The sequence below is a fragment of the Dendrobates tinctorius genome, unplaced genomic scaffold, assembly GCF_039654945.1.
Source record: "Dendrobates tinctorius isolate UK_male_01 unplaced genomic scaffold, ASM3965494v1 ptg000016l, whole genome shotgun sequence".
Lineage (NCBI taxonomy): Eukaryota > Metazoa > Chordata > Amphibia > Anura > Dendrobatidae > Dendrobates > Dendrobates tinctorius.
This window is the reverse complement of record NW_027361684.1, coordinates 52,372,858-52,393,365: the sequence shown is the minus strand read 5'-3', so window position 1 is coordinate 52,393,365 and position 20,508 is coordinate 52,372,858. Positions and strand designations below refer to the sequence as shown.

The following is a 20,508-nucleotide window of genomic DNA, read 5'->3' as shown; positions in this document are numbered from 1 at the left end:
ACCCCAGAGTTCCCCTAGAAACTTGCCAAACAGTGAAAGATGTAGTGCCTCTTCCCATCTACTCTATATACCTCTGAAAACATATTCATTGACAAACAGCATCCATCATTTAGATATTGATGATGACTGTTTCTTCTTTTATTTTTTTATGTGCAATATTCTTTTTGCTGGCCGCCATTGGTGGACTGATGAGAAAAACGTGTGTTCTTTTCAAATAGATTATCTACAGCTATTGCTATATATAATGATGTTCTGTAGCAGCTGAGACACACAGCAGTATATAACATCGTGCAGCTGCTGAGATAACTGGAACATTACATGTCATTTCTTGAGTATTTTGCACAGCAGAAATGACTTTTTGCTTATTGGGTCTGTCTGTTCGTGATTTAAATGTTGCATTTAATAATCGGATTAATAACTTTATATTTTTTTTGCAGAATTATGGATTGGAAACAGAAAATCTAAAAACTCTTTCCCATAAATTAAATGCATCTGCCAAAAATCTACAAAATTTTATAACTGGTAGAAGGAGAAGTGGCCATTATGATGGAAAGAGCAGCAGAAAATTGCCGAATGATTTCCTGACCTCTGTTGTAGACCTTATTGGTTCAGCAAAGAGCCTTCTTGCTTGGTTGGACAGGTAGTATTTTTTAAGCTTATAATATTTCTATAAGTGATAACTTTATGATTTCATAGAGTAATGTCTCCCAATGCTTTAACACATCTCGCTATATAAATATCTAATATCCTCAAGGTAATGTTCATACATATTATCATGAATACTGCATGTGAGGACCTCATAGAGACATGGCACATACCTCTTGGAGTACACACAGCATAGTCTGGCGACCCCTTAGAGACAAGGTATTTACACTTTGGTGGGACCTACAGCATAGACTCAGGACCCCATAGCGATATGGCATGTAACCCTTGGTGGGACACACAGCACAAGATGAAGATTCTATAGAGACATGACATGTACCCCTTGGAAGGATATACAGTACAGGCTGAGGACCCTATAGAGACATGGCATGTGTCCCTTTGTTGGGACTCCCAGCACAGGCTGAGGGCCTTATAGAGACATGGTGTCACAATCGCAGGTGGCGCACGATGTTGATGGACCCACTGTGCCAGGGTAGTGGGCTTGCCTGTTAGGTGCGTAGCTAAGCAGCAACCTGGTGTTGCACATACTACCACTACAAACTAAATCTAGAGGTTGCTCAGGCACCTTCCTATTAGGGAGGGTGCCTTACATGCAATATGGCTCCCAGCTATTGGTTGGCTGTATATTTGCAGGTGCGCATGCTGCCCCTTTAAGAGCAGGTGAACGCACGCACACTAAGCGCACCGCTGTAAAACAGTGCGGTGTGCACAGGAGGAGGTGGAGCGCAAGTATGCAGCTGGGGAAGGGAGTATGTCGGTGTCCCCACATAGAAAGAGCAGGTTTGGCCGGCAACGGACGTTACACATGGCATGTACTCTTGTTGGACACACAGCTGAGGATGAGGACCCTATAGAGACATGGCATGTACTCTTGTTGGACACACAGCTGAGGATGGGGACCCTATAGAGACATGGCATGTACTCTTGTCGGACACACAGCTGAGGATGAGGACCCTATAGAGACATGGCATGTACTCTTGTCGGACACACAGCTGAGGATGAGGACCCTATAGAGACATGGCATGTACCCCTTGGTGGGACACACAGCAGAGGAAGGGGACCCTATAGAGACATGGCATGTACTCTTGTCGGACACACAGCTGAGGATGAGGACCCTATAGAGACATGGCATGTACTCTTGTCGGACACACAGCTGAGGATGGGGACCCTATAGAGACATGGCATGTACTCTTGTCGGACACACAGCTGAGGATGAGGACCCTGTAGAGACATGGCATGTACCCCTTGGTGGGACACACAGTAGAGGATGAGGACCCTATAGAGACATGGCATGTATCCCTTGGTGTGGGACACACAACTGAGGATGAGGATCTAGGCTTCATATTGTTTGTCACCACAAGCGTATGTTAAATTGTACCATACTTTATTTTACCTGTCCTAAATTGTTAATTCTACAGACTCTGAGATACCCAGGTAAATAGTATTCATTCCAGTGATGATGCTACCCTAGGGTGGGATTTACCCCTTACGGCTTCTTTTTTCCCTACAGTAAATTAAATTTGTAATGGAGTTCCTTTACTTTGGCATTAATGGCACCATGTATGTATCAGAAGGTCAAATTTCTGGATTGTCAGATGGGTATAAAGACAAAGTGTGTGTGTATGTGTGTGTGTGTGTGTGTGTGTATATATGTATGTATATATATATATATATATATATATATTAACATATAAGAGAGGAACCTGACATCAGTCCCCCCAAAAATATGAAAAATATGCGTTGCTAACCTAAAATAGGCTGCTGCATCTTTTAGTGCTAGATTAAAAGTGGACAAAATTATTTTTAAAAGGAATCAGACTGGTATGGTGTTATGGATCTCCTCCTCTCAGCACGCGTTCCGATGCTTACTCTGTCGCCGCTGATTTTCTTGGTCTCATCAACTCAACATAAACCAGATAAGGCTGAAAATTCCCTTTCGATTAATTACTATTAATCACTGTTAATCTTTGAGCAATGATATTACACTGCAATGGTGCAGATTTATCAGTGCATTTATACAAATTAACTGGAGAAAGTTGAAAAATAAATAGCTCTGGTCAAATGCCCTTTTTATGAAGTCCTTACACTGCTTTTTAGTGACACATACTAATGTGTCCAGAAGGAATGGGTGTGGCTTTAGAATCTCAATAGAAAAGTGTCACAAGAACTCCAGGTCAGATTATTTTTCTTGATGTTTTTGGTGTGTGTTGCCCTGAAGCAAACTGTCAGTCCACTCCAAAAGTATGCCCAAAACCCTAAATTCTATTAAAGGGAATCTGTCAGTAGGTTTTTGCTATGTAATCTGTTAATGTAGGAGCGGAGTACCTGATTCCAGTGATGTGTCACTTACTGGACTGTGCCGTTTCAATACAACCCATGTTTTTATCAGCAGATTATAATTTCATGACACGTGCAGTGTAGTCCATCCATGCCTCACCACTGATCAGCAGCTGTCTGTCACTATACAATGTACACAGAATGATGTGGTGTGGATGGGGTTAATCAGCTCAACAACTGAGCTCTGCTAGATCTGCATCAGAGAAAACTGCGATTCTATCCTAACTGCTGCACCCAGTAAACTAAGTGACACATCACTGGAATCAGGGTCTCTGTCCCTACCTCATGGTGCTGTCAGATTACATAGCAAAAACCTGCTGACAGATTCCCTTTAAGTATATAGGAAAGTACCTGACTTAAAGTGTGGTGTTTACTATAATAAAATGTCCAATTATTTGTACAAGGAGTCATTAATTAAATTATCATACATAGTATTAGACATAGACATGGTTTTTAATTAAATTAGTCATTCTGTACAGAAAACCTTTCTTTAATTCCAGTGTGGATTTCTGTATGTTGTATTCAGTATACACACGTTGGTGCTGGGAATTCTTAATGACTGATAAGATTTACTGTTGAATGCCCATGATATTAGGAATTAATTACATTTCATGTTCTTTCATGGATAATCAAGATGTGCGTAGATTAAATCAAGAAAATAGTTTTGTACTAATACACATTCTAATTCATTATGCTGCTTGGAGAGAAGGGTACCAGTTTATTTCTTTGCATTGCAACAAATGTAAATTGGGATTCTAAAAGTTTATCCTAGATAGTTGATAGTCAGGTAAAACCCCAATGTGTGCATGAGATTTCTGAAATCTCATAGCTTTTGCTGGTGCTGCAAAACGCAGCTTAAAATTTGCATTAAAAAAGCCGCAAAAACGCAACATGTGGACATAGCCTTAGACGGATTCACCTAGTCTGTTTTTAATTACATTGCATAAACCAAATGGAAAAGAGAAGAATTAACTTGGTAGAAAGGCAAAATGAGCGATTGTAAGTACACAGTGCTATGTAATATGATCACTGCAATATATTAAGAGGATAAAAACTTTTGTTCGCGTTATTTAAACTTTAAAAGTTTCACCGTTATACTCAACCCACATTTACTTTATATTTTTACTAACTGCTTGGTAGGACGATGCGGTTCTAATTGGATGCATTTTGCAAAATAATGTACGGTAAATTCTGCTTTGGCCACCTTGGAGTTGATTATTTGAGGTTTCTGGATGTCATGATTCAGTACCTAGCTGGGCATAGTTATTTAGGCTATATGCAGAGACCAAGCTGACAGCTGACAGTCCAACCAAGCATCTGACTTGTACTGTGAGTGTGGAGATCTATGACCCAAGATGCATAAAAGGTTATTTATAATAATAGTTTTATCCCCTGAGTCCCGTGATAGTAAAGTCATGATAAAGTGGCTTAAAACTCCATTTGAATCCGTTCTGTCTCCTGATATAATTTGTATTTCTGTATGTAATATGTCACACTGTGGTATCATTACAAGACGTGAAGAGCTATTCTGTGCATTTCTAATGACTCCGCTTTCTATTTTTACCCAGCGATTTGTGAATCCGTGTAAACATACTGCATTGCAGATGAGAGCAATATGTGCAATGAAATGATTTGTATCTTTTGTTACCTGCTGTCCTTCTTGTATGCTTAAGTCCTTCTCTTGCTTTAGGTATTGCCACGCTGATCAGGATGACATTGATAACCTTAAAAAAAGATGGATAGGGCATAAACTGGATAAGTAAGTGATCCACACAATTGTTTAATCATTTAATAAATATTTCCTTTAGTAATACAGCATGTTATATGACTTGTTAGATATTACTGTGTTGATTGAGTGTATTAAAGAGTCTATACATTTGTATGACCTTGTATGCATGTACGTTGTAATATTTCTTATACATATTTGAATGTTTCGCGTCTCACTTTTACAATGAACCTAGGGGCTTCAATAGAACTTTTTCTTAAACTGTTTCAAAGTGTCTACGCAATATGAAAGGTGTTCCAGTAAGATTTATAGACACCTTCACTATGGCATGCCAAAGCTGATATTTGGGGCATCGTCGTCAATTATTTATATTAAGACTCATTGGTAATGGAATGAAAAAAATCACACCAATGTCATCACATGCAAAGCGCTCAACGAGGAAATTGGGCTACATTTGGATTCTGTATGTCAAGTATAGTCGTGGGCAAAAAATTTGAGGCTGACACACATTTTGTTTTTACCAACATTTCTGCTTCATTTTTTTTTTTAATACTAGTAATTTAAATTACCTCTAGATTGTTCCGAGCAGCAAAAAATTGCAAACTCATTCCTTACCATAAAAACTAATTTAATCACACAAAAAAAACATTTCCACTGCCACAAAATGACCTGCTGATGATCTTGTTGGCTCAGGAGAAAGTGTTAACAAGGACAAGACAGCTGATATCACTTTGTCATTCTGATTGAATTATAAGCACAGACTAGTTTCTTTAGAAGGTTGGTGGTGCTTAAAAAAACGTGCTTAAAAACATTGCCCATTTTCTTTAACTATGGCTACTTGCAAGGAAACATGTACAATTATCATTGCTCTGGATCAAAAGGGCTTTTCATGCAAGGACATTCCTGCTTCTAAGATTAACCATTCATCAACTATTTAGCTGATCATCAAAAAAAAAAACAAATATAGAGATTCCATTTCTGTCAAGAAAGCTTCAGGGTGTCCAAGAAAGTATAGCAAGTGCCTCCTATAGAGGCTTCGGCCATGAGATCGGTACGACATAATTGAAGAACTTGCTCAGTATTGGCGGCAGGCAGGTGCCAGTTCATTTGCATGTACAGTGAGGTGAAGGCTTTTGGAGGCCTATTTACTGACAAATTTCCTTTTAAAAAACGCGTATAATTGTACTTCAGTAACCGTTGAAATATCTGACTAAAAGATCTAAAAACACTGAAGCAGCAAACTTTTCAACTTATAAGCATGAACAGAAGAAAAAACGAATAAGCGTGGCACTCCCCCCCCAGTACATGAAAAAAGCGGCACTTTATTGTGGTCGTCACAAGAGGAGAGGAAACACGAGGAGGTAAACAAATGACAGCTGTTTCGCCTAAGCTACACTTCTTCCAGAGCTGGAAGAAGCATAGTTTACACGACAAAGCTCATGTCAACTCTTGTGATTATCTCAATAAAGTGCTGTTTTTTTCACATACCAGTGGTGAGGGCTGCTCTTGTTCATTTTTTTTTTTGCCTTCACACTTATGGATTCATATGGCTTGACTACAAGCTAAGTACCTCCTAAATCTGGTGACCCATAAGATTGTTTTACCAAAGGTGTGCTTCTTGATCTATTTGCTATACAAGTGTGGTAGCAGTGCCAGCATCTAACTTTTTTTTATTTTGGCAAATTTTGGAGAATCAAAATTGGTTCCTGTCTCCAAAATTTTGGTCACAACGGAAAATAATGTTTCTATCTTGTGTACCTATTGGTACACATGAAGGTGGCGCATGATGTTCGTGGACCCACTTGTGCCACAGATTGGACCTACCCTGGAGTGGCGTGGCTAACCTGCTACCTTGGTTTTCACTGGAGCCTCTAGTGGTGAGGTCAGGCTTGTGCGGTAGGTAGCTGCCATGTGTCACTCCAAGGCAGCGTCTGGCAGTAGCAGATGACCCCAAGGTTCTACGCTGTTAATCCAGACTCCTGTATAGGGCAGGACATCCACTGGAACAAGTTCAGACTGCATAGACATTACGTCAACTTGTGACTGATGCAGAGAGGACTGCCACTCAAGGGACAGGATCAGACTGTGCCGTCTCCGGACCTGACACTATACAGTTACTCACACTACACCACCTAACAGTAACTATAGTGGTTGTTCAGGCTCCTCCCTATTGGGGAGAGTGCCTTTTATGCAAGATGCCTCCAAGCTATTTGCTGGGAGACATCTTGCAAGTGAAGTACACTATACTAAATACCTCTTAGCAACAATCTTACCGGGAACTGCATCGCGCACACTAGGAAGCAGAAGGGATACACCGGGAGACCACGCTGGGCCGGGGGGCGGTGAGTAAGCCGGCATCCCTGAATGGAGAAGGAAAGTGACACCATGCAAGGGTGCCGGTCATAGCGCTACACCTATGGTAATATCAAAAATCTTTCCTGCAAATGTCTTCAGGCCAATGAAAAGCGTTGTTAAAATTGTGATTGTAGAAAAACTTTACTTGGTCTCATGATTGGTCTGGTGATTTCTGCGAGCTGATTTGCATTTTGACATCATTCCCAGTATCGGCGCGTCGCCTTGAGATGCAAACTATGCATGTTTAACATTCTGAGAGAAAACATGTCTTCTTTTTATTTCCCACTAGTATTCTTGGTGGAACATTTATTAAATTAGGATGTATTAACAGAAGCATACAGTCTAGATCACGTGAAGTCATTATTTCCCTCTACTCCTCTTTGGTCAGACCTCATCTGGAATATTGTGTCCAGTTTTGGGCACCACATTTTAAAAAAGACATCAACAAACTGGAGCAAGTTCAGAAAAGAGCGACCAGAATGGTGACCGGTCTGCAAACCCTGTCTTATGAGGAAAGGTTGCAGGATTTGGGAATGTTTAGTTTGCAAAAGAGAAGACTGAGAGGAGACTTAATAGCTGTCTACAAATATCTAAAGGGCTGTCACATTGTAGAAGGATCAACTTTATTCTCATTTGCACAAGGAAAGACTAGAAGCAATGGGATGAAACTGAATGGGAAGAGACACAGATTAGATATTAGAAAAAACTTTTTGACAGTTAGAGTGATCAATGAGTGGAACAGGCTGCCACGAGAAGTGGTGAGTTCTCCTTCAATGGAAGTCTTCAAACAGAGGCTGGACAGACATCTGACTGGGATGATTTAGCGAATCCTGCTTTGAGCAGGGGGTTGGACCAGATGGCCCAGGAGGTCCCTTCCAACTCTACGATTCTATGATTCTATGAAATTAGAAGATGTTCTCATTTACATCAGCCTCATATTTAGTATTATACAGAACAGTGGTATAATTTTAACACACTTTTTTTAATAATTCCTTTTGGTAACCAAACTGTAAATTGAATAGTTCACATACATCTTCTACACCTGCACCTATGAAGGAAGTCCCTGGGGTAAAATATTGTACATTCAATGAGGAACCATTTCTTATAACAATTTTATTTATAGTGAACCAAAAAGTTGGTTGTTGCCCCTCCCAAACCCTCACTCATCCTCCTAAATTTCTACATTATACCTGGCTAGTGAAATTAAAGAGCACAATGATGCTACCAAATATACTTTTTCTGGATATTACATATTCTCAATATGACTTGGATAAGAACGCAGAATTGGCTTTACCTTTAGCTTTCCTAAACTTGATTGAAATAGTTTGACAGCTTCTACTTGTTAGATTGCCCCATTTTGTTTATTCCTGCTATTTCCAGGCTACATCTAAGGATTAACTCTTGCCACAAATGCTTTTTTTTCATTAAGTTTTCTGTCTCCCACATCTTTAAGTAGCGGAGGTGTATCGCCTTGTCTTTCTGTCCACCCTCTTAGCCCTAGTTGTTGTTCTCCACAGATAAACCACCCATCTAACAAGAATGATGCATCTGCTAGTGGATTCTAAGTAGTAACCTTGATTTCAGTCACCATGACAGTCTTTATGTAGATTACATAAATGCACAATACATAATTTCATTCTTTAACCTAAGAAAGGACCCAAGAATTTTTTCGTTTTCGCGCTTTTTTTTTTCTACATCTCCTTGTTCCAAGACTTGATGAGTTGTTACTAGTATACACCATTCATTTTACTGTACAATATACTAGAAAATAGGAAAATGTTTTTGTTTTGTTTTTTTTCAAATGCAGTTAAATAGCGAAAAATTACTACATGATTATCCAGATTAGTACAATTAAGGAGATATCAAACTTTCTCTTTTTTTTTTTTTAAATTTTGCTAGTAAAAAGAAAAATAACTTTTTTGCTATTGTCTGAGAGTTTTTTTTTACTTTACCTTCCATGGCACAGCATGGAGAAATTTATTTATTGCATCCAGTTCTGATGATATTATTGATATCAATTTCGGGTACATTATGACATCTTAACTCCTTTTCGACATTGGGCGTAATAGTACATTCACATCAGAATCCCTCCTTTTGATGTGGGCTATGGCACCGAGCCCACATCTTTCCCGGCACATGTCAGCTTTTCAAAACAGCTGACATGTGCCTCTAACAGCCGCAGGTGGAATCGTGATCCACCTGCAGCTGTTAACCTGTTAAATGCCGCTGTTAATCTCTGACAGATGCATTTATCTCAGGCTTCAGGCAAGGGCGCTGGAAATCCCGTCCATCGGTGACCCCATTATGTGAACTAAATGGCACAATGAGAAAAAATACAAAACGCAAGAATTATGTTTTTTGTGGTTGCCGCTACATTGCAATAAAATGCAATAACGGGCGGTGAAAAGATCTTATTCACACCAAAATGGTATCATTAAAAATATCAGCACGGCATGCAAAAAATAAGCCCTCACCCAGCCCCAGATCAGGAAAAATGGAGACGCTACAGGTATCAGAAAAAGGCGCTTTTTTTTTTTTTACCAAAGTTTGGATATTTTTTATTCACCACTTAATTAAAAAAAAACCTAGACATGTTTGTTGTCTGAACTTGTAATGGCCTGGAGAATTATAATGGCAGGTCAATTTTAGCATTTGGTGAACATGGTAAAAAAAAAGTGTGGAATTGCACTTTTTTTTTTTTTGCAATTTCACCGCACTTGGAATTTTTTTCCCGTTTTCCAGTACACTATATCTTAAAACCAATCGTGTCGCTCAAAAGTACAACTTGTCCAGCAAAAATCACGCCCTTACATGGCCATGTTGACGGAAAAATAAAGTTATGGCTCTGGGAAGAAGGGGAGCAAAAAACGAAAATGCAAAAATGGAAAATGACCTGAAGGTTAAGGGGTTAATCACTTTTTATTAAATGTCTTTTTGAGAAGTGCAGTCTTTCAAAAATGGCAATCTGTGTTTTTTTTTTTTTTTTTTGTCTTTTAATGTTGACATTTAACACCAGTTTAAATAATTTTACATTTTAGTAAAATGGACTTTTTTGGACACAATAGTACCAAATATGTTGACTAATTATGGTATACATTTCTCATTTTTAATTTGTTGAGAGAGGCTGATTTGTTTGTTAATACTATATACAGCAATACTCCTATGAAGCTCAGCCTGTACTGAACCTCATGGCAGCAACGGAGACTTTCAGCAAGCCCCCGACTGCTGTGGTAGCCTATTAGTTCCCAGCGAGCATGTCATGTAAGTCCGGTGGGAGATGGTGCGCTCTTAAATTTAAATGCCGCTGTCAGAGATTGAGAGTGGCATTTATATGGTTATACTTTAGCGATTGGAGATGGTTCCTGTCATTATTGGCAAATATCTCCTATGGAACAAAGCCTTCGTCTACCTGGTATGAAGCAGGATTCATACTTTCCTTAGCGACCTATGATGAAATTGTACATGATGACGTTAAGGGGTCAAAAGTATATAACTGTAACATGTTTCACATGTGGCACTAGTAGTCATGTTGCTGCTTCTGTGGCACTAGTAGCCATGTTGCTGCTTAGGTGGCACTAGTAGCCATGTTGCTGCTTAGGTGGCACTAGTAGCCATGTTGCTGCTTAGGTGGCACTAGTAGCCATGTTGCTGCTTAGGTGGCACTAGTAGCCATGTTGCTGCTTAGGTGGCACTAGTAGCCATGTTGCTGCTTAGGTGGCACTAGTAGTCATGTTGCTGCTTAGGTCGCACTAGTAGCCATGTTGCTGCTTAGGTGGCACTAGTAGCCATGTTGCTGCTTCGGTGGCACTAGTAGTCATGTTGCTGCTGCTTTGGTGGCACTACTGTAGTAGTCATGTTACTGCTTCGGTGGCACTAGTGTAAGGGGAGGGCAGGACTGTAGTCGTGACCAGAGATACTGAAGCATCTGTGTCCCGACCTTCCCCTGCAGAAAACTGTATTCTTCTTCTCAGCGTATCTGCATCTCCAAATTCAGGTCCCCCCGGGCACTTCCCATGCAACGACGGTCCCTCTTTCAGGCGACCCTCAGTAACGGAGACACAGTCCAAGATAACTTAAACATTCTCTTTACTTAATACTTCACACATTACATCCATAGTTGGCACAACATGGAATTCACTTGTTTCCTTATCTTTCCCTGCTTTGCTGTCGCTTCTGTGCAGCACACGCCTGGACCGGACCATCCTAGACTGCTCCCCAGTTCCTTCCTGGCCTATCCTCGCCATTTTGACACTTCCTTCTGCCTGTTTCGCCCCAGACTCTAATTCATCAGTCACCAGATTTGGCTGCCTCTAATGAAGCATCCGACCCTTCTGTACCGTTCTCGTTGAAGCTCCAACTTCCTTCATCTCATCAGTCCAACCGACTCCTGCCCTAAAGGCATCCGCCCAGGTGATGAGCCGCCACATCTTTCCTTCCCTGTTCTGGCCCACTGCTATGATGCACAGTGGCCGTGGATAACGTGGGCTTCAGCGATTTAATGTTTCATTGCTGCCAAGCTGTCCGGGCCTATAGCCCATGTGGACACTTCGGGCACCCTGGCCCCATCTCATCTAACTTCATAGAAACTCCTGTCTTGCCACCCGGTAGACTCTCCTACACTTAACCCCCTATAACCATACTATAAACTATACCTACAGTGCACACTAGTATGCCCCCATCTAGTAGCCCACAAAGGAACTACACCTACCCTTATCTATAAGAACTATATACTAAGGTGCCCTCCTTTAATGTCCCAAAAGGATGCACTTTACTTTCCCTAAACTGTACATAAGCATTATTACACATCATCACATATATACAGTATTACACTAAAGGAACACAACATAATATAGTTCTACTAAGAATGGTTACACATGTATGAATGTGGCAGTACCATAAAGTGATCGATAATACATATTACTATGTAGCAGTACCACAAATATTAATCATAGACATTACCAACATTAGCATATGTAAACATCAACACATGGAAAAAAATTACAGTAAGGGAAGCAAAGAGGTAATTCTATCCCACCCCCTTACACTAGTAGTCAAGTTGCTGCTTCGGTGGCACTAGTAGTCATGTTGCGGCTTCGGTGGCACTAGTAGCCATGTTGCGGCTTCGGTGGCACTAGTAGTCATGTTGCAGCACACCACTAATGTCTGGTAACTAATTTTATAAAATTCATCATCTGAGTTATGAGAAAATGACAAATATTTGAGGTTTAGTTGCATGTTCTTTCTGATGTGATAATTTGCTGACGTTCTATCACACATGCTAATTTATCTTTTATCTTTTAGATCCCCATTTGCTGCTGTAACAGATTACTCAGTGACAAGAAACAATGTAATTCAGCTGTGCCTGGAATTAACGACAATTGTTCAGCAGGTTTGTACTCTTTGCAAATACATGAATCTCTAATAACTGTTTGCTGGTACACACGTTTTCTTATTTGTTTTACTTCTTGCTGCAATATTATTGTAAAATGGAGAAATCATACTTTTTTCATTTGTGTAGTTTGTTTCTTTTACTTCAGCTACATTTCTACAATGCAGGATAGATTTCCCCATTGTGTAATACAAATTATCTGTACTTATTTGTATTTAGATAAAGGAGATTTTTGACCATTTCGATTCTGCTGCACATATTCATCGTAGTACTGTACTTGGCAAACACAATGGGATACCAGTTAAATCTGAGCATGTGCTGATGGCATTATCTCTCTCTTCTTGAACTTTGTTATAAGTCAACTGAGAAGTTTGATCAGGAGATGCGAGTTAGGGTCTAGAGGCCTGCATACACATTACTCTTATTGGCTGAACAAGCAACAACAACTGGTTTGGATGATGGCCTAAAGTGGATGGGGCTGTTGTTGGTGGGGAGACATGTCGATCACGCATGTCTGATTTCAGACTGCTAATTGTATTGTTCTCCTTGAGATAAGCCACCGGTGTTGTGAACACTTTGGATAAGACTTCTGAGTTTGGGCTCCCTCTGGTGGTTGCTGCGGGTAATGGAGCTAGTCGGGTTGACAGAAGTCAATCACCTGAAGAGGATGATTGGAGGTCAGGTTTTGCAAACTGGGAGGATTTAAGTGAGCAAGTTTCCCTCAGTTGTTGCTGGTGATTTTGTTTTCTTCCTGTGCATTTTGAAGTCCGCTTGCCCCCTGCTTGGTCCTGCGTCGTTCAGATAAGTTATTTGTTTGCTGAAATCTTTTTGCATTTGATTCAGTTTTTGCCTTTCTCTGCTTTCTGCTTTGCTGTGTGGGTTCAGCATTGTTCCCTGCTGGGACCAGTGCTGGACCCCGTTCCATATGCCACAGCTTATGTCAGTCTGTTCAGTATTGCTAATCCCCTGTTATATCAGTATCTTTTGTTTTGCTTCCAGTTCACACCAGAATTCTGATTTAGTGGCCTCAGTATTTTTGCATATCAGACGTGTTGGATTTTTCTTAGGGTTTTTTGCGTGATTGCAGACAGTATCCTTTCCTGTCCTGTTCTATCTAGACAGTTTGGGCCCCATCATTTGCTTACTCTATTTTCTGCCTGTGTCTGTGCCTCATCTTGTCTCACCGGCAATATATGTTTGGGGGCTATCTATTCCTTTGGGGTTCTACTCCGGGGCAGTTTAGCTTTCCCCTTTCTTGCTTTATGCTTAGTCAATTCTTTGGCTGTGCCAAGGCATCTAGGGCATTGTAGTCACGTCCCACGGATAATTCTAGTTGTGTTGTTAGTTTTAGGGTCTGCAGTCCGCTAAGTTACCAATCTTTCTGGTTAACTGGTTGCCTAGCTTATTCCCAGGCAATCCTCCTCGGTGACCTAATCATAACACACCGGCTAACATGTTAATTGGCGGCTCCATTGTATGTGAGAGATGGCTGGTTGCCAAATGATTCTTCAGCCAAATGCTATGTAATGTGTATGGCTAGCCTATCTCATTCTGCTATATTAGGTGATATGCAGAGGTTGTACAAGCTGAACAAAACAAAGATTGTAAGGCGATTTTGATATTTTGCGTTTTTTTTTTTTTTGCAGTATCAACAAAAGCTAATTGATTTCAGAAATCTCTTGCACACTTTTTTTTTCTTTACTGAAGTTGAAAACTGCGTTGTTTTTTAAAACTGCATCGTGTCACTTCTTTCAGCATTTTTTCACTCCTAGAAAGCAGAGAGTAAGTGCAAAAAAACTGCCATCATTTTTGCAGCGTTTCTGGTGAAGAAAAAAAAAATACCGGTATAGCAGGAGGAGAAGCCATTTATTTTTTTATTTTCTCAAGTTTAAACCATGATGTCTCTATATCATTCCATTCAATGATTTGATTAAATTGCCCTTTTTTCCATTTGTTTTTTATGTTTTCACATACGTCTTGTATTGGTGGCCCAACACCTTGAAAGTGAACCTTTGGGATCCTGAAAAACACAGCAAAAAATGCAGCAAAACCTAGGTTTTGGCTGCAGCTTTTTTACTGCCAATAGATCAAAAAATGCAGCAAAACCAGAACATAGCCTTAAGCGTTTTTTTCAAAACGGGTATAATTTAAAAGATAAATACATACATCATTAATGAATGAACCTTCTGCTACTAAAAAAATAAAAATTGACAAAACATTTCAAGTCCGTTAGCCACCTAACCGTGATAGGCAGCCCACAGCCATCTCTACTGCCTGTCCTGTTATGGAATCTGAGGCTGATGAGAACCTCAATCTGATCTTTAGAAGTTGGCAATTGGTAGAGAACCACTCCAGGAATGTTAACGAGAGGCAGGATTTGGCTCCCTTCTTCATGGCTTTACTGTGATTGCAGACCTAACCCTGTTCAGCTCTGTATGTGGGATGAAAGCCGAGAGGTCATGTTCTCTATTGTAAATGAGCGCATTTTCCGTAGTGTCCCCATTCTTGGCATTACTGAAGAGGGCTCGTAGATATTTAGCGTTTGGAAATATGTGTTTGATCCAAGTGTTCATTTGCTGTTGATTATTACTGAAATGCTTCAGCTATTTTCTTGGTCTCTGTCTTTCTTTTTGTTCATGGGAGTAGTTTGATAAAATAAGCTTGCATATATTGTATTTCTTCTAGTGTGTATATACAGCATATGTAAATGTATATACCGTATTCTATACCGCCATGTAAGCGTGAAGATGTGTGGCACTCGTGGTTCACACATCTTCAGGGTTCCATCCCGGGATGCAGAATTTACAAAGAACTTGTCACCCTAGAGTACCTATAATATACAATATATACATTGATGGGCTTTAGCATATTCTGATACCCTTTTTTCTTTATTAATATTTTACTAGTAAAAAATTGTGAAAATTTTTTGTAGAATAGGAATGGTTTAGTTTGGTTATACAATAAAGGTAGTAACGTTTAACTCTGTAGACAGGGTTGCAAACTTTTGTCTTTAACTCTTTCTGTATAGCAAATTATAAAGTCACGGACAATCAACATTTTTTACTAACAAACTGTAATAAATTATTAGATTTTGTGTGATCTACCGTACTTCCCAAAAGTTTTACTAGGTGTGGAAAAATGCTGCATAGTGAGAATGGGTTAAAAAATAAAATGTTAATAATCTCTTTGTTTATATCCACTGACCAAGTGAATGAACAAACGATAAAACGAAGTTAAATTAATATTTTGTGTGACAATCCTTTGCCTTCAAAACAGCACCAGTTCTTTTAGGTATACTTGTGGGTCGCCCTCGCATGCCCAGGGCAGCGGGGATACTCGGTACCGGGCCGGTGTCAAGGTGGGAATGTGTCACAGCAGCGGTGACCCGGTCTGTGGCCCTGGGCGCCCAATATCAATGGCAGTGATGTTAATGGTGTTAAAGTTTATTAGAATAGTTCGTGACGCCACCCGTGGTGTTTGGCAAGTAAGATGTTGAGCCAACGCTGCCTGCAGATCCGCTGGGACTGATGGTGTGGTGCAGCAGAGATGGTGTAGCTCCCCACAGGTGAAGCTGTAGTCCCAGGGCAGTGTAGGTGCAATGGATGAGGAGAGGCGCAGAATGGTATGGAGGCTGGTACCCAGGTGTAGTGGTGCGGGAATAACTGGAGGACACCAGAGTATGCGGTTCCAAAGCTTTACTCACTGTTTGCAGTTCACACAACTGCCTGCCTCCGTACTGTGTTCTCCAGGTCAGGGCTCCAGCCAACCTCCAGGCAGGATAGGATTCTACCCTCCACACTACGCCAACATGTACCTTACTGAACGACTACTCCAATGCTCCTTTAGGTGCGAAGCACTCCAGTACTTAGTTACCCTGGAATGCCTCTCTCTAGGTGTTCCTAGTCTTTACTTATATGACAGACAGCTGTAGCCTGCTTCGGGGACTCCTCACTGCGTCCCGGCTCTCTATTCAGTTGCTGTTGTGTCCCAAGTCTATGATGGGAGCAAGGCGTTAGCGGCTCACTACTCCTCCGGTGTCTGTTGCCGGACATAAGGATCCAATCACCCTCGGGGACCGGGCCCCGGCCTTTGCGCTCTCTGGACTGGAAGTGTTCTCGATCTTCTTTCTTCAACCAGCTTCCCACCGTCCTTTCAATTCTCATTCGTTCTGATCTGTTCTATCTCTCTTATGGAATCTGTAGTCTCCAGTCTACGTCTCTTTCTCCTTCTCTAACTTTCCTAGGGAGCTCGTTCCACTAAGACCAGTCCTCAGCCTCTCCTGACTGATTGCCTTCCTCCGCCTTGAGCTCCTCTCAGGCTGACCTGCTGTCAGCCTGCTCTCTTTCTCTCTCCTTCTCTGGGACTCACCCCAGACTGACCAACTAACTACTAACTCTCACTCTTCCCACTCTTTTATATCTAACTCCACCCGCCTCCCCAGCACCTCTCGTGTTACGAAGCCAGGGACCACAAAAGGCACCCTATGACCTTTCCAGCATAAAGCATGGATGGGTCCCTGCTGAACTATCCTGTGTGTGGGGTGCAGGTGTTGGAATGCGGAAAGGAGTTCCCAGCTTACCTGGATGGTGGGGCACTACACCTTAGGAGAAGGTGCAGTACCTCTGTGGCGACTGAAGCCTCAAGGGCGCCATACTTGCACAAAGTTTTCAAAGGAACTGGGCATGGAGGTTGTACAACACTAACCAGATATCTCCTGTTGATGTAGGGCTGCACAAAATCATCAGTCTTTTCATGTTATACCACACGGATCCCATAATGACATCAGGTCTCTGTAGAGGACATATAATCCCTTCTAGGACTCTTTGCTCTTCTTTACGCTGAAGATACTTCATAAATTTGGCTGTATGTTTGGAAACATTGGCTACAATCAGATGCTTCCTTCATGGTAAAGCATGATGGACAAGTACCGTCTCTGCCTGTATTTCTTATTTTCAAATTCTGACTCCTCATTCCTGAGCACTTGCTGCCATTTTTTTGCATCCGAGTTCCCATGTTCTTGTGCATGGCTGAGTCACTTAGCTTTATTTTCCTGTCAAAGGTATAGCTGCTTTTTTTCACCACAATTCTTCTATTAAGGTCATATTCACACCATGGGTATTTGGTCAGTATTTTATCTCAATATTTGTAAGCCAAAACCAGGAGTGGGTGAAAAATGCAGAAGTGGTGACGTGTTTCTATTATACTTTTCCTCTGATTATTCCACTCCTGGTTTTGACTTACAAATACTGAAGTAAAATACTGACCAAATACTGAATGTGTGAATGTGGCCTAAGACTACTACTAGCCACATTTCTCTTAACAGTAGATAGGTGTAGCAAGGTCCCACTAATTGCTACCAGTTGTGAGCTGATGACTTGCTGGACATCTTCCAGTTTTAAGGGAAAGTAAGCATGAAGTGTCTTTGATCTGCTTCACTAAGTTTTATTGGCTGACCCCTGAGTCTATGGTCCTCAACGTTTCCTATTTCTTAGTGCTCTTTCAAAAAAGTTTGAACAGCACATCTTAAAACATCAGTCTGCTTTGAAAATTTTGCTTGAGAGATGCCTTGCTGATGCAGAGTAATTTCCTTGTGTCTTGTTGATATAGATTTTTCTTTTGCTCATTCACATGTCATTTTAATTGATCAAAATAAATGAACACTTCTATTATTATGAGCCTTTGCATAGTACTGTATCTAACTGCCCAATAATCAGATATAAAAGTATTAGCTACATTCACTGTGAATGGTAAAATTATGTCATAATAATCTGTACAAGTTTCTCTAGCTTTATGTACCCCATCAGGTTTTTTTTTTTTTTTTACGGATTGGGGGAAAAAAGCGTTTTTTAACAGACAGTTAAGGAATTTCTGGATGGCTGACAACCCTGTTTGTAGATTTGTTAAGGGACTTTCTCCATAATGAACAGTTATCCCACTACCTATAGGATAACTCCTAAAGGTCTGAAAGCTTTCTTACCACTGGGACCCCCACCATCCCAAGCTCCCTGGTTCTCCTTTCTACAAAACTCTTATATATCAATCTTCTCATCATCTTTCAAGGGTTGATCCCAGGGTAGTGGCTAGCAGTTGCTTGGCAGGCATGTGGTCTGTTGTCCAGTTGCTGAATGTCATGGAGAGGGAAACCATCTAAACCACTTGGCTTTGGCCATTGTATTTAAAATATAAAGCTAAGGCATCAAAGGGAAGCAAGCAAAGAAAAGCCTAACAACTAATGTTTGATCCACGTGGCCAAACCAAAACCATGTGAGGATGATGATGGCTTATACATGCCATATAATCATCCATTAGTTGGGCATTTTCTTTTACAAAAACTAACTAGTCATGTTTTTATTGTTTTTTTTTTTTAAATTTTTTTGTTTATCTACCAACATCTACTTACCTTTTTTCCCAATAATACCCAGAGCAGTCCTATAACATAGCAAATAAAATCTAGGTTTTATATCTATCTTCTAAAAAAAAGGATCCAGTGTAAATACTTCATACAGAAATTAATAAATGTGTGTGACTTACGGTATATAATACTCCTGAGCTGCTCAGCTATATACTGTAACATTGTGATGTACTGTGAATGTATCTTAGGGGAACCTAGATAATTTACAAGTGAGGTGTGTAATTCATCACAGGTCTCCGAGCTTCAGTCAGACTGATTCCTGAAGCTGAGATTCTTCATTATTTACAGATCCACGGTACAGAGTTTCCCGCACTTTAGTGTTATATATGACAGGTGATGTAGCAATAAGGTCTAGTACTGTCACCTCTTCCTTCTATCCTAAATAGATTTTGTAATCTAAACTCCAGCTATTGTTTTTCCTTTTGTTTTTACTTCTTTTCAGTAAGACCATTTCATACTTAAAATGTCAAAATTTTCTTCTTGTATAGCAATTACGCACAGCATGAGCTTCACCAGGCTGACAAAGTGTTCCCAGGTTACTATAACCTGAACGGTGTGCTGATGAGTGTGACAGAAGCTATTTAGAGCTACACGGTTTCTAACAATTAGAGGTGGTGAAATTGTATTTTTTTTGGAGTGAGAACATTATACGTTGGATTTACTCAGTGTCTAATAGAATAAATGACAGAATTGTTCTTTTAATGTCCTTCTTCCTTTACAGGCAATTAATCAATATGGCCAATCTTACCCATTTTCTGGCAATATTGCTTTACATTGATGCACTGTACATTGATTCTTTGCACGTTTCAAGTTATAGAAGTATTACCTACAGTGCATTTTTTTTAGAGGCTAACAGACTGGAAAGGGCAATGCCATGATTCAATGTATGCCATCTTTTCCTTTTTGTATTGTTTGAATATTGGCAATCCAGATTTTAGTTGAGAAGGCAGATTACTTGTTTGCTACTTATACCACTTTTTTGAGGATTGATCACAGATTCTCAGTGATATTGAGATTTGAACCATAGAACCAAATTTTCACTGTTTTGTTCACGGAGCCACTTTATCACTTTTGCCTTGTGACCTAGTGCTCTATCATACTGCAAATAGCATTGTTCATTACCAAATTCCTCTTGGATCATTAAAAGAAATTACTATTGGAGTATTTATTCATGGCAAAATTATGAGTGAGCCCACTCCCTTGGATGAGAAGCAACCCACACGTAAATGGTCTCCACATGCTTTACCGTTGGCATGACATAAGACTCAAGGTACCGCTCATCTTTTGTTCTCCAGACAGTCATATTTCCAGATGTCCCAAACAGTCTTAAAGAGGCTTAATCAGAGAAAATAACCAGTCCTGGTTGTGCACTCCCTGTGCTTCTTGCAAACTTCCCATATGTAAATCCCATTTTGATAAACTCCCTGCACTGACTAGATATGAATGGGTTGCCATCAGTCAGGCTTTGACCCAGAAGTTGGTACCCAACTTGCCAATATGGATTAGAAAAGTTATAACGAAGCGTGAACAGTGTAAATATATAGTCTTTTTTTCATAAATCTGATATTTTTATTAAAGTTTAAAAACGTATGAAATTCTCATAATTGCACTTCGGTAACCAATACT

At 40.3% G+C, this 20,508-nt stretch overlaps 1 protein-coding gene across 6 annotated transcripts in view; it reads left to right on the top strand.

Moving 5' to 3' along the window:
* CNKSR2 (connector enhancer of kinase suppressor of Ras 2) overlaps positions 1-20,508 on the top strand; it is a 589,838-nt gene that overhangs the window by 169,201 nt on the left and 400,129 nt on the right. For all 6 annotated transcript variants that reach the window (XM_073565850.1, XM_073565849.1, XM_073565848.1 and 3 more), the window contains exons 3-5: positions 438-640; positions 4,691-4,759; positions 12,383-12,470. In XM_073565850.1, coding sequence (XP_073421951.1) covers positions 438-640; positions 4,691-4,759; positions 12,383-12,470 — 360 coding nt within the window. The remainder of the gene's footprint in view (positions 1-437; positions 641-4,690; positions 4,760-12,382; positions 12,471-20,508) is intronic.